This window comes from Nilaparvata lugens, unplaced genomic scaffold (assembly GCF_014356525.2).
Source record: "Nilaparvata lugens isolate BPH unplaced genomic scaffold, ASM1435652v1 scaffold5849, whole genome shotgun sequence".
Lineage (NCBI taxonomy): Eukaryota > Metazoa > Arthropoda > Insecta > Hemiptera > Delphacidae > Nilaparvata > Nilaparvata lugens.
Genome location: NW_024091626.1, coordinates 1,065 through 19,781, shown reverse-complemented (window position 1 = coordinate 19,781; position 18,717 = coordinate 1,065). Strand labels below are relative to the sequence as shown.

Below are 18,717 nucleotides of genomic sequence, written 5' to 3'. Positions count from 1 at the left end.
TCAATATTTTGCTAATTGATTATATTTCTACATGTTAAAAAACGATCTGGTAACAATACGGATCAAAGGATAGCGCTATCTGCTTGTCGGATGATAGACAAGGATAGCAACATCAAGGTTAATCAAATATTGCCATTATAGCGTGGACCTCACTATATTATATTCGTGGCATTCTGAATACACCATAATTGTATTTCCATTTTTACATCTTGCAAAGTTTCAAACATTTTCATTCCACATTTGAACTTTATACTGATTATAATTATCAATCAATTAATTTATTTTACAAAAAAACATAATACAAAATCACAAAGAAATATACAGAGTGAATACAAGTGTAACAGCCGAAGACCATTCAACATGAAATTTGCAACAAAAAATGTTCAGTAAAATTTTATTACATCGACCTTAGTTTTCGATTATATTGATCTCTCCATATTATCTAAAAACGACAATAAGTAAGAAACTACTAGTCAAAATCCAATCCAAGGATATAGTTGGAAAGAGGAAGAAATTTACAATAAGATTCATACATTTTTTCTTTGTTGACGTTTTGAACTTTTATAAGCGTTCAAACTGTTGAAATTTACCTTAAACTCGACAATTAGAGCATCATAAAAAGATCAAAAAACGTCAAACATAGGAAGAAATATTGTATGAATTTTATTTTCAATTTCTTCCTCTTTCCAACTATATCCTTGGATTGGATTTTGACTAGTAGTTTTCTACTTATTGACATTTTTAAAAAATATCGAGAGATCGATATGAATCTTGTCGGAAATTACTTCCTCTTCCCAACCATATCCTTAAAATTAGATTCTGAATGATAGTTTCTACTTATTAAAGATATCGAAAAATCGATATATCTTGAAAACTAAGGTCGATATAAGAAAATGTTAATTTACATTTTTTATAGCAAATAACATGTTGATTCTATGTTCTTCGGCTGTTACACCTTTCCTGGGATACACTGTATAAAAATGTGAAATGAAAGTGGATAATCCAAGGCATAAGTACGATTACCCGGTGTGTACTACCATGGAGAAACAATAGCGTAAGTAGATATCCCATGGTATAGGGTGTTTATGTCGTAACTTTTACTGTATCTCAAGCCGATAGTCCAAGTAATTCTTTCCCATAAAGCCTTGTGACGTGGGGCAGTCTCTCATATTGTGCGTTCATACAATCTCAACCGGCCAAAACAGTAAAAATTACAATAATCGACAGTAATCGGCTTGAGATAACAGTAAAAGTTGCGACATAAACGCCCTATACCATGGGATATCTACTTACGCTACTGTTTCTCTATGGTACTACTCTAACAAAAAATAAAAGATATTAAGCACTACTATATTCATGGTGCCCGTAGTCGAGTGGATCAGATGCTGGCTTATGATTCAGAGGCCCGGGTTTAATCCGGCCCGGGCAAGATATTTATGTCGGGCCTCTCCCGTGTTCGGATGACACGTTAAGCCGTCGGTCCCGGCGCTAAAAAGCAGTCGTGAGGTCAAGTCAGAGGCCCTGAAATTGATCAGTTGCGACCTGAAAACTCTGACACCGACCTGAGCCAGCCAGGTCACTCGATATTATTATTAATTATTATTAATATAACTCGGTTGCATTCTGTCTAAATGATTTGTAATTCTATAGAAAGTATTATGGAAAGTGAATAAATACCGGGTATATACAAGCGGGCCTGCACTTCGTTGATTTCATCCTGACAGGCCGTCTGAGGCTGGACTATGGCTCCATCCACACACACGCAACGACCGTCCTTCCATTTGCACAGATCCGGCTTCTTCTTCTCATCGCAGCCACCTGCAGCCAAATAGCAATTAATCATTGGGCTAGAAATTACTTTCTGTGCACCAGTGAAAACTCATTATCCATATTGAAATATAGATGAATAAAAAAAGTCAATAATTATTAGCCAGTAGGCAAAATAGATGTTGGCAGACCACGCAATAATAGGATTTTCGCCCCACTTGGATGTAATGAGCTGGTTTACGTGCGTCATATGGTGGCCGAAAATGATTGTTTTCTGACCAGGCCGGTAAAATTTTTACGGCCCTAGGGCTGTAAAATAACCTTGAAGTCAGCTGATTCTGATTTGATGGGAACGTGTTTACAAAATGGGTTATGAAACGGAATCAGTTTATGCTTCTAGAATTGAATAAGTATTCTGCAATAAGATACTATCATTTTATTGGATGAATAAAATACAGATAAGATATATATTATAAACTATTCAAATTCGATTTTCAGAGTAGGATAGAACTTCTAACCTAAACTCCGAAGTCTACAACAAGCATATTGACGTTGACATTCAGATTGGCCAAATTTCAAGTGTGCTAAAACAGCTGATCAAAAAACTTTTCATTATTTGAGTTTATTATTCAAGAATCAAAACATTTATAATAATATCTTATTGTCATTTGGAAGAATAAAAAGTATAAACTCAACCTCTTACATAATTGAACATAATATTTTAGGTTATTTAGACAAATCAGAATAAAAAATAAAAATACTTGGACAATTTCCTGATATTCAGATTACCTCAGATTTGTTAGAGCTATGACCTTCCTGTTTTGCTTTCGGAAGTGCCTAATAAACAATTATTCTCATATTTATATTGATTATTTTTCTGTCTAGCGAAAAATAACGTTCTCACCATGGGCAAAAAATGTTTTCCGGCTCTCAACTTTTCTAGTCCTCGGCCTACGGCCTCGGACTTGAAACCGATTCAAGCCGGAAAAGTCTCATTTTCGGCACTAGGTGCGAAGTATACTATTCTGTGCACCAGTGAAAACTCATTATCCATATTAAAATATAGATGAATAAAAAAGTCTATAATTATCAGCCAGTAGGCAAAATAGATGTTGTTGGCAGACCACGCAATAATAGGATTTTTCTAATGTTTATTTGAATAATTGGCTATGTGAGTCGGAACAGGTATAGCCTAATCCTCGTTTTCAAGAAGAAGAAGAAGGAGAAATATCGATGATAATAGTTTCATAGGCGATTCCAGAACGATTCTCGAGTGATGGTGGGTAACTGAATACTCAAAGTAGAGTTGAAACTTCTGATTCCACGACATTCTTGGGTCTGATGGTGGAGAGTGATCGAAGTGGAAGCTAAATATTTCTCATGTCAGTAAATTGAATAGAGCCTTGTTTGCATTAATAAGAGTAATGGCTAGAGTAGGGAGTGAAAAACTGTCTTTTTGTATATCATGCTTATTTTCTGTCAGTTATGAGATATGGAGTTATTTTTTGGGGAAAAAGTATAGAGAATAATGGAATATTATACTGCGGAAGAAAAGCATTAGGATAATTTATAGATTAATACAATGCGCTCTTGCAGATCTTATTTAAAGAAAAGAGATTGCTGACGGCTCCGCTATTATATATTAGATTTAGCAATCTTCGTTTTTAAAAATAGACGAATGTATGAGGAGAACCAGGTGAGTCATCCCATAATACACGATTTGGAGGTTTGTTTACCCACATCACAGACTAAGCCTGCTGGAGAGTGGCCCGTTTTATATGGGAATGAAACTATTTAATTCAATCCCATCTCACATAAGAGAAATTGATGGCTTGAAGGAGTTCAAAAAAACACTCAGGGAACTTATTGTATGTGTCCGTACAGGTTAGCAGACTTCCTTGTTGAATAGTGTTTGATTGATGTATGTTATGTGGGATCTGTTGTGTTGAAATAGGAGGGATGGTAGATATAGATTAAACTTTGACGTGTCATATACTGCGGGATCGTTGCTCCTTAATGCAGTTCAGTAATTGTGACGAACAAGAAAAGTAAATTAAAGTAAAGTAGAGGGGGGGGGTCATTGATCCCCAAGGCCCCTCTCTGGAACCACCAATGATATCGAGTTATTATACAACACAAAACCTCTTAACACAATATTTCAGTTCTAAGTAGAAACCAAGAATATCCTGTCTAACTGTTTGCATATAGGTATACCACATGCAGACTCAAATAGAAGAACGTGGAAGAAGCTAAATTAAGTACAAATAATTATAATGATAACTACTATGGTGAGGTCCACGTTATAATGGCAGTGTTATTAGCAATGGCATTGCTATCCTTGTCTATCATTCAACAAAGCGGATAGCGCTATCTCTTTCTCGCTTTGCTCTGTTGCCAGATCGTCTTTTAACAAAGTAGAATTGAAAATTAATTAACAAAATATTTCATCTTAATTATGAAAATTCATTATGAAATATTGAAAAATATAATTTCTTGCTTAATAAAATATAATTTATTATTTTGAACGAGAATTAACAGTGTTAATATTACATCAATAAACCTGTATCAGCTCCAGTCTATAGAAGGCATCGACAAGACAGAGGTTCGGCAACGTTGCTCTGCTATCTTTCTTCACTGCCATTATAACGTGGACATCACTAAAGTACTGATGAATGTTTTGTATAACCGTGTAATGTTTCGATGCAAATGAGGTGACGTGCGTATCCTCAGCAGGTGTAACGGCCGAGACAAACGAGGCGTTTCTTAGACGAGTCGTCACGGCACGACAATACAAGAAGCTCACTGATTGGCTGGAAGCTCTCTCAATACGCCAACCCAATCAGCAATTTGAGAGCTCCCTGTCCTGTCGTGCCGTGTCCAAAAAACGCCTCGTGTGTCTCAGCCCTAAGCCTATAGGGATGAACCCGTTTGTGTATGAATGAAAATTGAATTTCAGTCAAACGTTCCTTCTATAGTGAGGTCCACGTTATAATGGCAGTGTTTGATTATCAATGGTATTGCTATCCTTGTCTATCATTCAACAAAGCGGATAGCGCTATCTCTTTCTCGCTTTGCTCTGTTGCCAGATCGTGTTCTAACAATGTAGAATTAATAATTAACAAAATATTCATCTCAATTATGAAAAATTTGTTGAAAAATATAATTCCTTGCTTAATAAAATATAATTGATTGTTTTAAGCGAGAATGAACAGTAATATATTACATCAATAAACCTGTTTCAGCTACCGTCTACAGAAGGCATTGACAAGACAGAGGTTCGGCAACGTTGTCCTCCTATCTTTCTCCACTGCGATCATAACGTCTCACTATAGAGTAAAGACGTCAGTGGGTCTGTGCATCCTCAAAATGATAGCCTACATGAATGAACAGGAAAATTGAAGAAAGTATGCTGTAGGTAGCCTATATACATCCAACAACATGAATACCATCGGATCTCTGGCACACGACTTCTCCCATTGGCGTGATGACCCAGTCGAAAGTGAGGCACGGCCCAAGGTCACAGGTCTTGGTCTCCCACAGCGCCTCGGGACACGGTTCGCCTCCGTTGGCCTGCGGGGGCCTCAACACAGCACGAGATCTGGTCGCGTATCCTATAAACAAACGGGATGATGTCAAACTCGGCTGATGACAACCTGGGCTAACGCCAAAGTTACACGTCGTCAAAGTGGTATGCATGCCTTAGAGTGCAAGTTTGGCGGTGCATGCAACGACAAACTGGCACTCCTCAGATTTTGTCAGCCGGCACCAAAGTTGCACGCCGTCGAACTGGGCTGCATTCCTTAGAGTGCAAGTTTGGCGGTGCATGCAACAACAAACTGGACTGGAAAACCAACCCGTTTGTCGTCGGCCTACTTGTCGCCAGCCCAGTTTGACCGGTCCCCAAACAAACAAAAAGTAAATTGAATCGTAAGACTTTTGTTAGTGGGGAGTCCCTTGCGAGAAGGTCCCACAAGGGTTAAGTGGAAGAGGGCGCTCATTGCGTCAACTTCGCCCTTCAAATATTTTAAAGTGTGATGGATAAAGGCAATTATCTATCTATCCAACTCGCCTGAATATAATTTTTCCTACAGTTACGTTGAAAAGTGGCCATTGCTGCACTGATTACAGAACGCAAAGAATCACTTTTCCGCTCTAGTGCGGGAAAAATTTTTCTGCACTCCAGATTTGCAACATGGCAACGCAAAATACTTAGTAGGTTATATGGAGCAACAGTGCAGCAAAATCAAAATGAAGTTGGTAACAGTGACTGCTGTGGCTGCTATAGTGAGCAGAGGTGCAACCAAGCACAACGCGCTAATTATTATTCATTATATTATAACCAACGACAACATTTTTATTCAATTTGACAATAAATTAAGGTTTTTATCAATAATAAAATTACACAGAAAAACATTTGATGCATTTCAGGCAATTTTACCCATAATTACCCACTTTTCATATTCAATGGTAACTGTAGGAAAAACTTAATGTGAAATACGTGCGCAAAGTTCCTCTGTTGCACTCAAGAAACCATTCCGCCCTCGCCTACGGCTCGGGCGTAAACGTTTCTTTCGGTGCAGCAAACTGTCACTTTGCGCACTAGTTGCACAAATAACTAAAGCCATCAATAGGGATACGACTGTCATACTTCAGACCGACAGTTAACTGTTCCTATCTGATAACACGGGAGTGACCAGGTCAAAAAGTTTTGGTGGTGAGCGGGTTTGACCCATGATCTCTAGACTGCTAGAATACGAAACAATAATGACATATTCTTTATTGAATCATACAATAAGTACATCATCAAAATGATAGGGAGAGAAAAAAATAAGTTAACCTTGTGCTATTCCTCTCCCAAATTTAGATAAGGTTTACACATAGTCTGAAATAGGTTAAGTCTTGTAGTTGTTCACTTCATAACATTTCTAGTCCATAATATTATTTTCACAAAGTAGATTTTCGAATTTAGATGCTTCAGAACCAAACATAGAAGAAATATTTCACATTATTATCACTAAAATAGGAAAAATTCACATATTGAAGAAATCATTTCGCAGGACCAAAAAATTAAAAATCTAATGTTAATTCAGCTAGATTAAATTGCAAAGTCAGTATTGTCGATTATCAGCCGTGCTTCGCTGAACTTTAATGAATATAAAAAACTTGTTGCTTGGCAATTAAGCATTAGATAACGTACTATCGTATTAGAGACAAGAAATATTTCACATTTATTATCACTAAAAAAGGAAATATTAAAAAAATAATTTCGCAGGACTAAAAAATTAAAAATTTAATGATAATTTTGCGAGATTAAATTGCAAAGGTCTTGTCAATTATCAGCCGTGCTTCGCTGAACTTTAATGAATATTAAAAACTTGTTGCTTGGCAATTGAGTACTAGATAACGTACTATCGTATTGGACAACTGAAATGTTTGAAAGTTGCAGACCTGACATGTCTTTGAAACAGTCACCATGACAGTGACTCCCAATACCTTTCGTTCTAAAAGAACATAAAAAGCTACGGAAATTAAAATCAAAATTAATAAAACTAGAAAACTCAATATAAACATATACTAACTGTATCTTATACATTATTAAATTCTAAGTTTAAAACACTTTTCTGAAATTAGCAGAAATTAGCAAAATTTCCAAATTAGCAGAAATTGTTCTAATTTTAAAGTCCTAGTGGCAATCTACTAAAACTAGGTACTAAAATGATAGAAAGTTCCATTTAAAGCCATAATTTGTGTCATCACCTGACATGTCTTTGAAGCAGTCACCATGACAGTGACTCAGTGGCTATGTATTAGAACTACAAAAATAATTGAAAGTTTCATTAATATAACCATACATAGTGACATCACCTGACATGTGATCATGTAATTTGTATATAAATATTTTATTATATATTCAAGTGTCCCCACACAGGTAGCCTATAGGGAACACATATTAGAAATTAGGAAACAATATTGTATTTGATTTTGGAATGCATTTGATTGTTTAATTATTTTCAATATGCAACTTATTGTTTTATTTGTATTACCAGTGTAACTATAAGTTAATTATTATAAAACAAGTAATACAACATGGCACAGTCGTTAACGAACCGTGCATTCATCTGCTTGTGGGCTGCACTTAAGTGAGTTCCGAGTTGGAGTTGAACAGTGAACTTTCGAGGTTAATTTTGGCGGTTGGTCGTAGGGCTAGCTAGAACCTGGAAGAATGGCGTTTAAACCACCATCAGCATTGACGATAACGGACAATGTTGCAAATGATTGGGTGAATTTCAAAGACAGATTCTCGTTATTTCTAACAGCGACCGAAACAGAAAATAAATCGGACCAGATTAAAGTGGCTCAGTTTCTCAATGTAATAGGAGAGGAGGCATATGACATCTTCAAGACCTTCAAGTTGGGACCGTTGGACTCTATTCAATATTCGGCAGTAATCAAAGCGTTTGATGACTATTTTCTACCTAAAAGAAACATTGTGTACCAGCGATTTTTATTCTTCAAACGTTCACAGAAACCGGGTGGAACATTCTCGAACTTTTTGATGGATTTGAAGAAATTGGCGCACACTTGTGAATTCGGCGACCAAGAAGAAAGCCTTATTCGTGATCGGTTAGTGCTGTCCTCAAATGATGAATTGCTACAAGAACGCTTGCTTCGAATACCAGATCTAAAGTTGGAAGATGCTGTAAAACATTGCACATTGTGGGAAACAAGCAGTCTACAGTTCAAGGAGGTTATAGGACACAAACAAGGTCAGGAAACAATAAAAGAGGAACATGTACATGCAGTAAGGTATGGAAATATGCTTAATTCTAAGATTAAGCCTAATACCATTGAAGTTCCAAGTACCAGTAATCAATCAAGTTTGTATCTTTGTAAAAAATGCAATAAAACGCACAGCAGGGGTAAATGTTTAGCTTACAATAAACAGTGCCACAATTGTGGTGGAATGAATCATTTTGCTGTAGGGTGTACTAAGCCAAGAAAAAATACAAAAGTAGTTCAAGAAGTAGTAACACAAGAATTTAACATTGATGGCATCAGACAATTCAAAATTGATAACATGAAAACTGCCTGTAATTCCGTAAAAACTTCATGGTTTCAACCAATCAAAGTAGGCCTAAATGGTGAAATAATAAATTTCAAAATAGATACTGGTGCAGAAATAAATTTGGTACCTTTGCACATTTTGAGAAGTTGTAATGTTGATGAGCTAGGCTTGAAAAAGTGTAATATTTTGCTTGAGTCATATGGTGGTTTCAAAATTGTTGCTATCGGTAAAGTAAATTTATATTGTAGTGTAAATAATGCTGAATTGATTGAAGAGTTTGTTGTCATAGATAATGAGAAGTGTATTCCTATTCTAGGTCTTAAGTCTTCGGTTGATCTTGGTTTGATTTATAGAGTTCATAACATACAATTAGAGTCTAAGGAAAAGTTTCTTGAAACAAACAAAGATGTATTCACAGGAATAGGTTGTTTTCCAACTGAATATAAAATAAAATTGAAAGATGGAGCAACACCTGTAGTGAGGCCTCCACGAAGGGTTCCTTTATCACTTATGCCGAAATTGAAAGAAACTCTAATTGATTTAGAACAACAAGGAATTATTTCAAAAAATGAAAAGCCCAGTAGCTATGTAAGTAATCTTGTAATTGTTGAAAAACCTGACAAATCTTTAAGATTATGTCTTGACCCTCAAAGTTTGAACAAAGATTTAATGCCAGAGCCATACTTAATTCCAACGCTAGAGGAGATAAAAACGAAATTGGCTGGAAAAAGTTGCTACTCAGTATTAGACTGTAGTGCAGGGTTCTACCATGTAAAATTGGATAAAGAGTCAGCAGAGATTTGCACATTCAGTTCTCCTTTTGGATGTTATTCTTTTAATAGGCTGCCATTTGGAATCTCAATAGCTCCTCAGTTGTTTCATAAATTAAATTCTGACATTTTTTCAGATATTGAATGTGTAACTGTATATTTTGATGACCTGTTAATAGCAGCACCCGATCAAGACAAACATGATGAAATTCTTTCCAAAGTACTGGACAAAGCTAGGTTAAATAATGTAAAGTTCAACCCTAAAAAGCTACAGCTGAATCTTGAAAAAGTAACCTTCATGGGTCACCTATTCTCCAGTAGTGGAGTTTGCATTGATAACAAACATATTGAATGTATCACTAATCTACGGGATCCCACAAATAAGAAAGACCTTCAAAAAGTATTGGGTTTGTTTAATTATTTTCGTGAATTTATCCCGGATATGTCACAACTAATAAGTCCATTGCGAGAATTACTTAAAGAATCTCATATGTGGCATTGGTTGCCAATCCACTCAGAGTGTATCAAAAAACTAAAAGTAGCTGTAACAACAGCCCCAGTGCTAGCGACTTTTGATTGCAACAAACCAATTGAAGTACATGCGGATAGTAGTAAAGATGCTGTTGGGTTTTGTTTAATTCAATGTGGTAAGCCTGTAAGTTTTGGATCTCGAGCTCTGACTCATACTGAGTCACAGTATGCACAAGTTGAGAAGGAAATGCTAAGTATCTGTATTGCTGTTAAAAAATTTCATCATTTGTTGTATGGCAGAAAATTTGTGGTATACAATGACAGTAAGCCACTGTCATCAATTATGGATAAGTCTATTTGCAAAATAATGTCTCCAAGGCTTCAGCGTTTGAAATTGAAATTGTTGAAATATGATTTAGAAATTGAGTATAGACCCGGTAAAACTATGGTAGTTGCAGACTTCTTATCACGTATGGAGCAACCGAAAAATGACAATGTGACTAATGATAGCACATTCATACATGCTCTTGATGTTGTGGTTCCTAATGTATTGGCTATATCTGAAGAGAAGAAACAATTGTTTCGAAAAGAAACTAAGTTGGATCCAGCATTAAGTCTAATTTGTAATTTTTATGAAAATGGCTGGCCTGTAAGTAAGAAACAAATTCCTGAAATAGTTTGTATTTATTACAATAAGAGAAATGATATATATGTAAATGAAGGACTTGTATTTTTAAATGATAAGATTATTGTTCCATTCAGTTTAAGATCAGATATGTTGAAACTTCTTCATGAAAGTCATTTTGGTATTGAGAAAACAAGGGCTAGGGCTCGGGAGGTAATGTATTGGCCTGGTTTATCTGTTGATATAGAAAACTTAGTTTCATCTTGTAGCCTTTGTAATAAATACATGAATGCCAATGTCAAAGAATATTTAAAGTCTCATGAAATTCCAGATATACCATTTTATAAAGTAGGCATGGATATTGCTGAGTATGGAGATAAAGTGTATTTACTAATTGTTGATTATTACAGTAAATGGGCTGAGTGCCTACGTCTGAAGTCAAAGACAACCTCTGAAGTGATCAGTGAGTTTAAAAAAATTTGTTCAGTTCATGGGATTCCTGCAAAAGTCATTGCTGATAACAACCCATTTGGGTCTTATGAATTTAAGCAGTTTGCTTCCAACTGGGATTTTGAAATTATTAATAGTAGTCCAAACTATGCAAAATCGAATGGTCAGATTGAACGTACAATTCAGACAGTTAAAAAGTTAATTAAAAAATCCATTCAAGACAAAAAGGATTTGGAGATTGCTCTTCTAGAGCTGCGCAATACACCAGTAATAGGTGATTATTCACCTGCTCAGTTGCTCATGTCACGTAGGCTACGCAGTAAGATCCCAATGTCAACTCAATTATTGATTCCTAATGTCTGTGACAGGGTTAAGGTTGGTAATTTGATCAATGCTACACAAGATAAGGCTGCTAGAGATTATAATAAAAATGCTCGCCCCAAGTCTATGTTTGAAGTAAATGACAAAGTTTATGTTTACAATACACATAAGAAAATCTGGGAGTCAGGAGTAATAGTAGGGGAAACAAATTACCCAAGGTCCTATATGGTGAAACTGAGTAAAGGGAGTATACTCAGGAGGAATAGTACACATTTAAGGAAAAGATCAGGTGATGATTTGAAATTTAATGATACTACTACGGTTGATAGTGGGGTGACAGATAGTTCAGATGATAGGCCTGGTAGTGGGGAGACAGATGTTAGTAGGGTGAGAGATGATAGTTCAGATTTTAGTGATTTGAGAGACGTTCCTGTTGATAGTGGGCTAGAAGAAAATGGGCAGAGAGAAGTAGTTGAGTTGAGAGGTCAAGTTACTAGACTTGGGAGGCAAATTCGTAAGCCGCAGAAATTGAATTTATAATTTGTAATCTGTACGGTAACTCTTGATTTGTAAATGAAAATTGTATTTTCAATTTATAATTGAATAATCTTTATAATTGACTTGTATTTTATAATTTTTGCAATTTATCTTAAATATGTTATTGCCTTAATTTGAAAAATTGGTTTTGGGTTGTTCCTCATTACTAAAAGGGGGAAGTGTTGGATAATGTTATGTAATGATCAAGCAGGCAGTGTGAGCTGATCTAGTGTGCGTATGTGTTCAATGTATTGTCGTTGTTATGAGTTGACATTAAAGGTGAATACATTATTTTCAATATGCAACTTATTGTTTTATTTGTATTACCAGTGTAACTATAAGTTAATTATTATAAAACAAATAATACAACAGTCACCATGACAGTGACTCAGTGGCTATGTATTAGAACTACAAAAATAATTGAAAGTTTCATTAATATAACCATAAATAGTGACATCACCTGACATGTCTTTGAAGCAGTCACCATAACAGCAACTCCAATCTATTAGAACTACTAAAATATTGAAAGTTCCATTTAAAGCCATAATTGTGTCATCACCTGACATGTCTTTGAAGCAGTCACCATAACAGCAACTCCAATCTATTAGAACTACTAAAATATTGAAAGTTCCATTTAAAGCCATAATTTGTGTCATCACCTGACATGTCTTTGAAGCAGTCACCATGACAGTGACTCAGTGGCTATGTATTAGAACTACAAAAATAATTGAAAGTTTCATTAATATAACCATACATAATGACATCACCTGACATGTCTTTGAAACAGTCACCATAGCACTCCAATGGCAAACTATTAGAACTACCAAAATAATTGAAGGTTCCATTTAAAGCCATAATTTGTGTCATCACCTGACATGTCTTTGAAGCAGTCACCATGACAGTGGCTATGTATTAGAACTACAAAATGTGTATTAGAACTACACCATGAAGTGGCTATGTATTAGAACTACAAAAATAATTGAAAGTTTCATTAATATAACCATACATAGTGACATCACCTGACATGTGATCATGTAATTTGTATATAAATATTTTATTATATATATTCAAGTGTCCCCACACAGGGTAGCCTATAGGGAACACATATTAGAAATTAGGAAACAATATTGTATTTGATTTTTGGAATGCATTTGATTGTTTAATTACTTTTTTGAATTATGAAATTTGAATTTGAATTTGAATTTGAATGTCTTTGAACCAGTCACCATAACAGTAACTCCAATCTATTAGAACTACTAAAATATTTGAAAGTTCCATTTAAAGCCATAATTTGTGACATCACCTGACATGTCTTTGAAGCAGTCTCCGTGACAGTGACTCCAGTGACTCCACTCGGACAGCTGGCAGTCACTGTCGCAGGCCACGTGACACGTCTCCCAGGCGATGGGCCGATGCGTTGGTCCCGTATTGGCACAGTGCCACGCCTCCACTGTCGTATTGTCCTTCACGCGCACGCATGACACATTACGGTTGCGGACACCGTGACCGCATGTCGCTCCCTGCAAACAATCAATCAATCAAAAGTTATAGAAATATCGATATGCAACTGTTATCGATATATCGATATTCATTGCAATACTCAAAAGCAATGTGTATCATTCGAAAAGATACACAATTAGTTTTAATGTATCTTTCCATAAGCAACATATGCTCTTCTGTATCTTCTCAAAAGCAACGTGTTGAATCCGAAAAGATACACAAGGAGTTTTTTGGAGTTGTCATTTTAGCACAACACAGCTCATCAGCTGACATTCGTTCAACATGCTGTCTCTATTTTACTTTCCTTGCCCTATTACCATAGGTAAGGAAAGTATTCTTGCCCTATTACCATAGGTAAGGAAAGTATTCTTTCCTTGCCCTATTACCATAGGTAAGGAAAGTATTGCTTTCCGAAAAAAATCTGGTGTGGCGCACTCACACAAACTTTCCTTGCCGTTATGAAAATTGATCACCTGACGCTAGTGTTCCCGCGCATCTCAAGTCTACTATTCAAAGATTTGAGCCAGTGGTGACAGGGCAATAACGCTGGAGACACACATGATGTCTGCTATCTCTTCATAGTGAATGATTTAATAGAATCAACAATAATTTGCAATTGAATAATCACATTTTCTCGAATTTAAGATAATTTTCAATTTTAGGTGAAAATGTTACTGAACATTATTGTAGAGATTTTCATGCTCAATCTACTCCACTTGATTTTTTTTGTTTCAATTGTATCTGAAGCCTGATAATGGGAATCTATCTGCATTGATGGGGCGGAGCTCCTGAAATTTTTACAGATATTGGACTTGTGGCAGTTGATAGAGCTTAACGATGACTATTTTAGTTATGAATTTGATCAAAATCGTTGGAGCCATTTCCGAGAAAATCACGAAAAACCCTGTTTTTAACATCATTTTCGCCATTTTAGCCGCCATCTTGAATTGCATTTGATCGAAATTGTTCGTGTCGGATCCTTATAGTAAAAGAACCTTAAGTTCCAAATTTCAAGTCATTCCGTAATTGGGAGATGAGATATCGTGTCACAGACGCAATACACTCATACACACACACACACACACACACACACACACACACACACACACACACAACACACCAATACCCAAAAACCAGTTTTTGGACTCAGGGGACCTTGAAACGTATAGAAATTTAGAAATTAAGGTACCTTAATTTTTTTCGGAAAGCAATACTTTCCTTACCTATGGTAATAGGGCAAGGAAAGTAAAAATTAAGGTACCCCAATTTCTAGGTCCCCACGTTTCACGTTTCAAGGTCCCCCGAGTCCAAAAAAGTGGTTTTTGGGTATTGGTCTGTATGTATGTGTGTGTGTTGTGTGGTGTGTGGTGTGTGGTGTGTGTGTGTTGTGTGTGTGTGTGTGTGTGTGTGTGTGTGTGTGTGTGTGTGGTGTGTGTGTGTGTGTGTGTGTGTGTGTGTGTATGAGTGTATGTGCGTCTGTGTACACGATATCTCTCTCCCAATTAACGGAATGACTTGAAATTTGGAACTTAAGGTCCTTTCACTATAAGGATCCGACACAAACAATTTCGATCAAATGCATTGAAGATGCGGCTAAAATGGCTAAAATGTTGTCAAAAACAGGGATTTTCATATTTTCTCGGAAACGGCTCCAACGATTTTGATCAAATTCATACCTAAAATTGTCATCGATAAGCTCTATCAACTGCCACCAGTCCCATATCTGTAAAAATTTCGGGAGCTCCGCCCCATCAATGCGAAGTTCGATTTTAGATTCCCAATTATCAGGCTTCAGATACAATTTAAACAAAAAAAATCTCATGGAGTAGATTGAGCATGAAATCTCTACAATAATGATCAGTAACATTTTCACCTAAAATTGAAAATAAGCTTTAAATTCGAGAAAATGTGATTATTCAATTGCAAATTATTGTGATTCTAATAAATCATTCACTATGAAGAGATAGCAGACCTCATGTGTGTCTCCAGCGTTATTAATAATTAATAATAATAATAATAATAAATTTTATTGCCAAAAACAATGCATACAAAATAATACTTAATCATCTAGAGCATAAAAATAATAATAAAAATAATACAATTATGAATATATATACATTAATTGTCTTGACAATCAATACTCTCATGCAAGGGAAGCTTCCTGTACGCATGGAGGAGTTGCTGCAGACCCTAGAAACTCTTATAGTAAAAAAAATCATTCTATTTATTGAATCCTTACATAATGTATCCAGTAATTATAACTAGGAAATGAAAAAAAGGCATTGATAAACAAAAATAAAAGTCATACACAAATAAAGAATAAGATGAAAGCTAACAACAGAGAAAATAGTAATTAAATAACTTTTAGAATTTGAGAAATGTGATCTCTCACTGAACAACAAAAAACATAGCTTCGACCGCCTCGGAAGAAGACAGAAACGATAGCCACTCTCTGATCAATTACTGTACAAGGGGTACGATTGGCAAGATCTTACATTGTCAGGCAAATTATTGAAGAATTTGGACCCAAGAACAAGAAAGATTTTTGGAACATGGTGGATCTTGCCCTGTCACTAGCTGGCTCAAATCTTTGAATAGTAGTCTTGAGATGTGCGGGAACACTAGCGTCAGGTGATCAATTTTCATAACGGCAAGGAAAGTTGTGTGAGTGCGCCAAACCAGATTTTTTGGTGATACGTTGCAACTGTCGAATTCATGAAGAATCTCTGTGTGTAGAGCTTTCTCCATCCAGAGGTTCAGATTCTCTGAAGACCGATGTTTTTGAATTAATCAATTATTTTATTAATCAAGAAATTATATTTTTCAATAATTTCATAATTAATTTTCATAATCAAGATTACAATCTTTTTTTAATTAACAAAATATTATGATATTTTGTTAATTTTAATTCTACATTGTTTGAAGACAATTGGCAACAGAGCAAAGCAAGAAAGAGATAGCGCTATCCACTTTGTTGAATGATAGACAAGGATAGCAATACCATTGCTAATCAAACATTGCCATTATAACGTGCACCTCACTATAATGCATTTTTGACTGTGATAGAAGAGTAAGTGAAGTGTTTACATGTAGTTGGCAGGGTGTCCATGGTCCAGGCGTCCAGCTGTAGCAGGGCTTCGCGGGGCAAGCTTTCCACTGCAGCAGGGGGAGGGACAGGGTCGTCCTGATGAACTCGGGTTGGTGCCGTGAATGCATGTCTGCTCAGGCCTGAAAATCATCACATATCTAATAGAGTACCTATTTAATAGGACTTGTGTAGTCTAATTATACTAAAAATTATATGAAAAAAGTTCAATCATTATGGAAATTACTAGTAGTTCTGTGAACTCACGCAGTATTCTCATCCACAAGTACCTGATGAAACTATAGACTTATGGAAAATACGCAATAGACTGGCTTTCCACATATCTGTGTAATCACTGTCAGCTGATTTAGATGAATAATTCTATAGTCTGATTTTACTCTAATAGTGGCGTATGGAGGAGGCTCCTTTTCCTTTTATTTATCCTTGAAATGCAAAATTCCAAAAACCTTGTATATACGTCGACGCGCAATTTAAAAAGGAACATACCTGTCAAATTTCATGAAAATCTATTACCGCATTTTGCCGTAAATGCGCAACATATAAACATTAAACATTAAGAGAAATGCCAAACCGTCGACCTCACTTATCTTAGACCTCACTCGTTCGGTCAATTACTTGTACTAGCAACCGATGTTTGCTAAATGTGAGTAATGAGTATCTCCTCCTACTTCAGTATCATTGGGTAAAAAATGTTTAAAAAGTGTAATCATTGACTCAAAATTAATCAACATCATCAAATGAAAAACTCATGAAAATATGTCAATGAGGAAGATTAGTGGGACATGAGACCAACAGGGACTGAGTGGTTGCCTGTGCTTAGTAATACATGCCTCCAGATCTCAGAAGGATTGAAAAGAAGAACAAGTTCATTTCCAGTTGCAACATATCATGAGGATTCCCAGTCTCTAGAGATCTGGCTAACCCTCCACCAACGCGTATCAAGTCAAGAAGATACTTAAGACTTGATGAGCAGGAAGAAATAAGAAGTGTGAAGGAAGTTATGGAGACTGAGATGGTTGCAAAGAGAGGTCAGGAACAAAGGCCTTGTGGATGACCCTAATGACGTTGTCCCTAGCACCCGCTGAGACGTAGAGAGTGGTGTGGCCTTAACCGGTTCAGGACGCAGGTGGGAAGGTGGGCTGAGCTGATGACAACATGGAGATACACCTCTGATCCTCTGTGCCAATGTGGACAAATTCAATCAATGAATCACCTAATTCTGAGTGTCCACAACACTCTACCATGGGAGGGCTGACAGAAGTTCATGGGCTGGAGAATAAGCTTGTCAGTGGCTCCAGAACTTACTTGATCTATAGTATACAACAAAAAATTTTTTAACCTTGGCCTATGAATGCATATGCATATATAGGCTATATACTCCTGAAAATCTTGCTTGATATCAGATATCACAATTTGGTGGAGACTACAGTTAAATTATTCGAAAATAAGTTTGTTTTGGTTTGCTAAATTATTCTTTTAATATGGAATATTTCCTATTCAATCAATCAATAATCAATCTCTTATGTCAGGACATAAAAATGTTACAAAAAACGCCATTTCCACAATAGCTCATAAAAATAATTTTAGTGATAATAATGCGAATTTTATTCTATGTTGGTTTAGAAGCATCTTAATTTAAAATCTACGTTGTGAAAATAATTAATGACTGAAAATTGTGAAGTGAACAGCTAAAAGGCTTCACCTACTTCGGACTATGTGTACCCAAAATATTATTACTTATATGACCTCATATATAAATGATAGTTGCAGGCTCATATATTTAACATCATGAGCCTCATCATATTGAGGCTTATAAATATTATTACTTATATAAGATTAACAAAAAATATTATTACTTATTTTGTCTGTGGTGTAACCTTATCTAAATTTAGGAGAGGAATAGCACAAGGTTACCTTATTTTTTCTCTCCCTATCATTTTGATGATGTACTTATTATATCAATCAATAAAGAATAGAAGTTACTATATAGCATAAATAGTAACTTAGTAACAGTAACTGTAATAACTGTAGTATCTTTAGCAACTTTTGTTCGGACATACTAAGTAATATGTGAACATTCATGAAGTTACGCATATCTAATAAA

General features: G+C 35.7%; 1 protein-coding gene across 1 annotated transcript; it reads right to left on the bottom strand.

Moving 5' to 3' along the window:
• Positions 1-1,627: 1,627 nt before the first annotated feature.
• Positions 1,628-16,732, bottom strand: LOC120356120 (thrombospondin type-1 domain-containing protein 7A-like). Its single transcript, XM_039444962.1, has 4 exons — positions 16,595-16,732; positions 13,311-13,527; positions 5,199-5,378; positions 1,628-1,818 (listed from the first exon to the last, which is right to left on the bottom strand). Exons 1-4 carry the CDS (start codon positions 16,721-16,723, stop codon positions 1,628-1,630), a joined length of 717 nt encoding a protein of 238 aa, XP_039300896.1. The 5' UTR covers positions 16,724-16,732.
• Positions 16,733-18,717: the final 1,985 nt, after the last annotated feature.

Coding starts and splice junctions, on each gene's coding strand:
- LOC120356120 (XM_039444962.1), bottom strand. CDS start 16,723: ATGCATTCACGGCACCAACCCGAGTTCATCAGGACGACCCTGTCCCTC. Junction 5,379..13,310: donor CTGCTTCAAAGACATGTCAG/GTGATGTCACAA, acceptor GTTTGTTTATAG/GATACGCGACCAGATCTCGT. Junction 1,819..5,198: donor CGATGGTATTCATGTTGTTG/GATGTATATAGG, acceptor ATTTGGCTGCAG/GTGGCTGCGATGAGAAGAAG.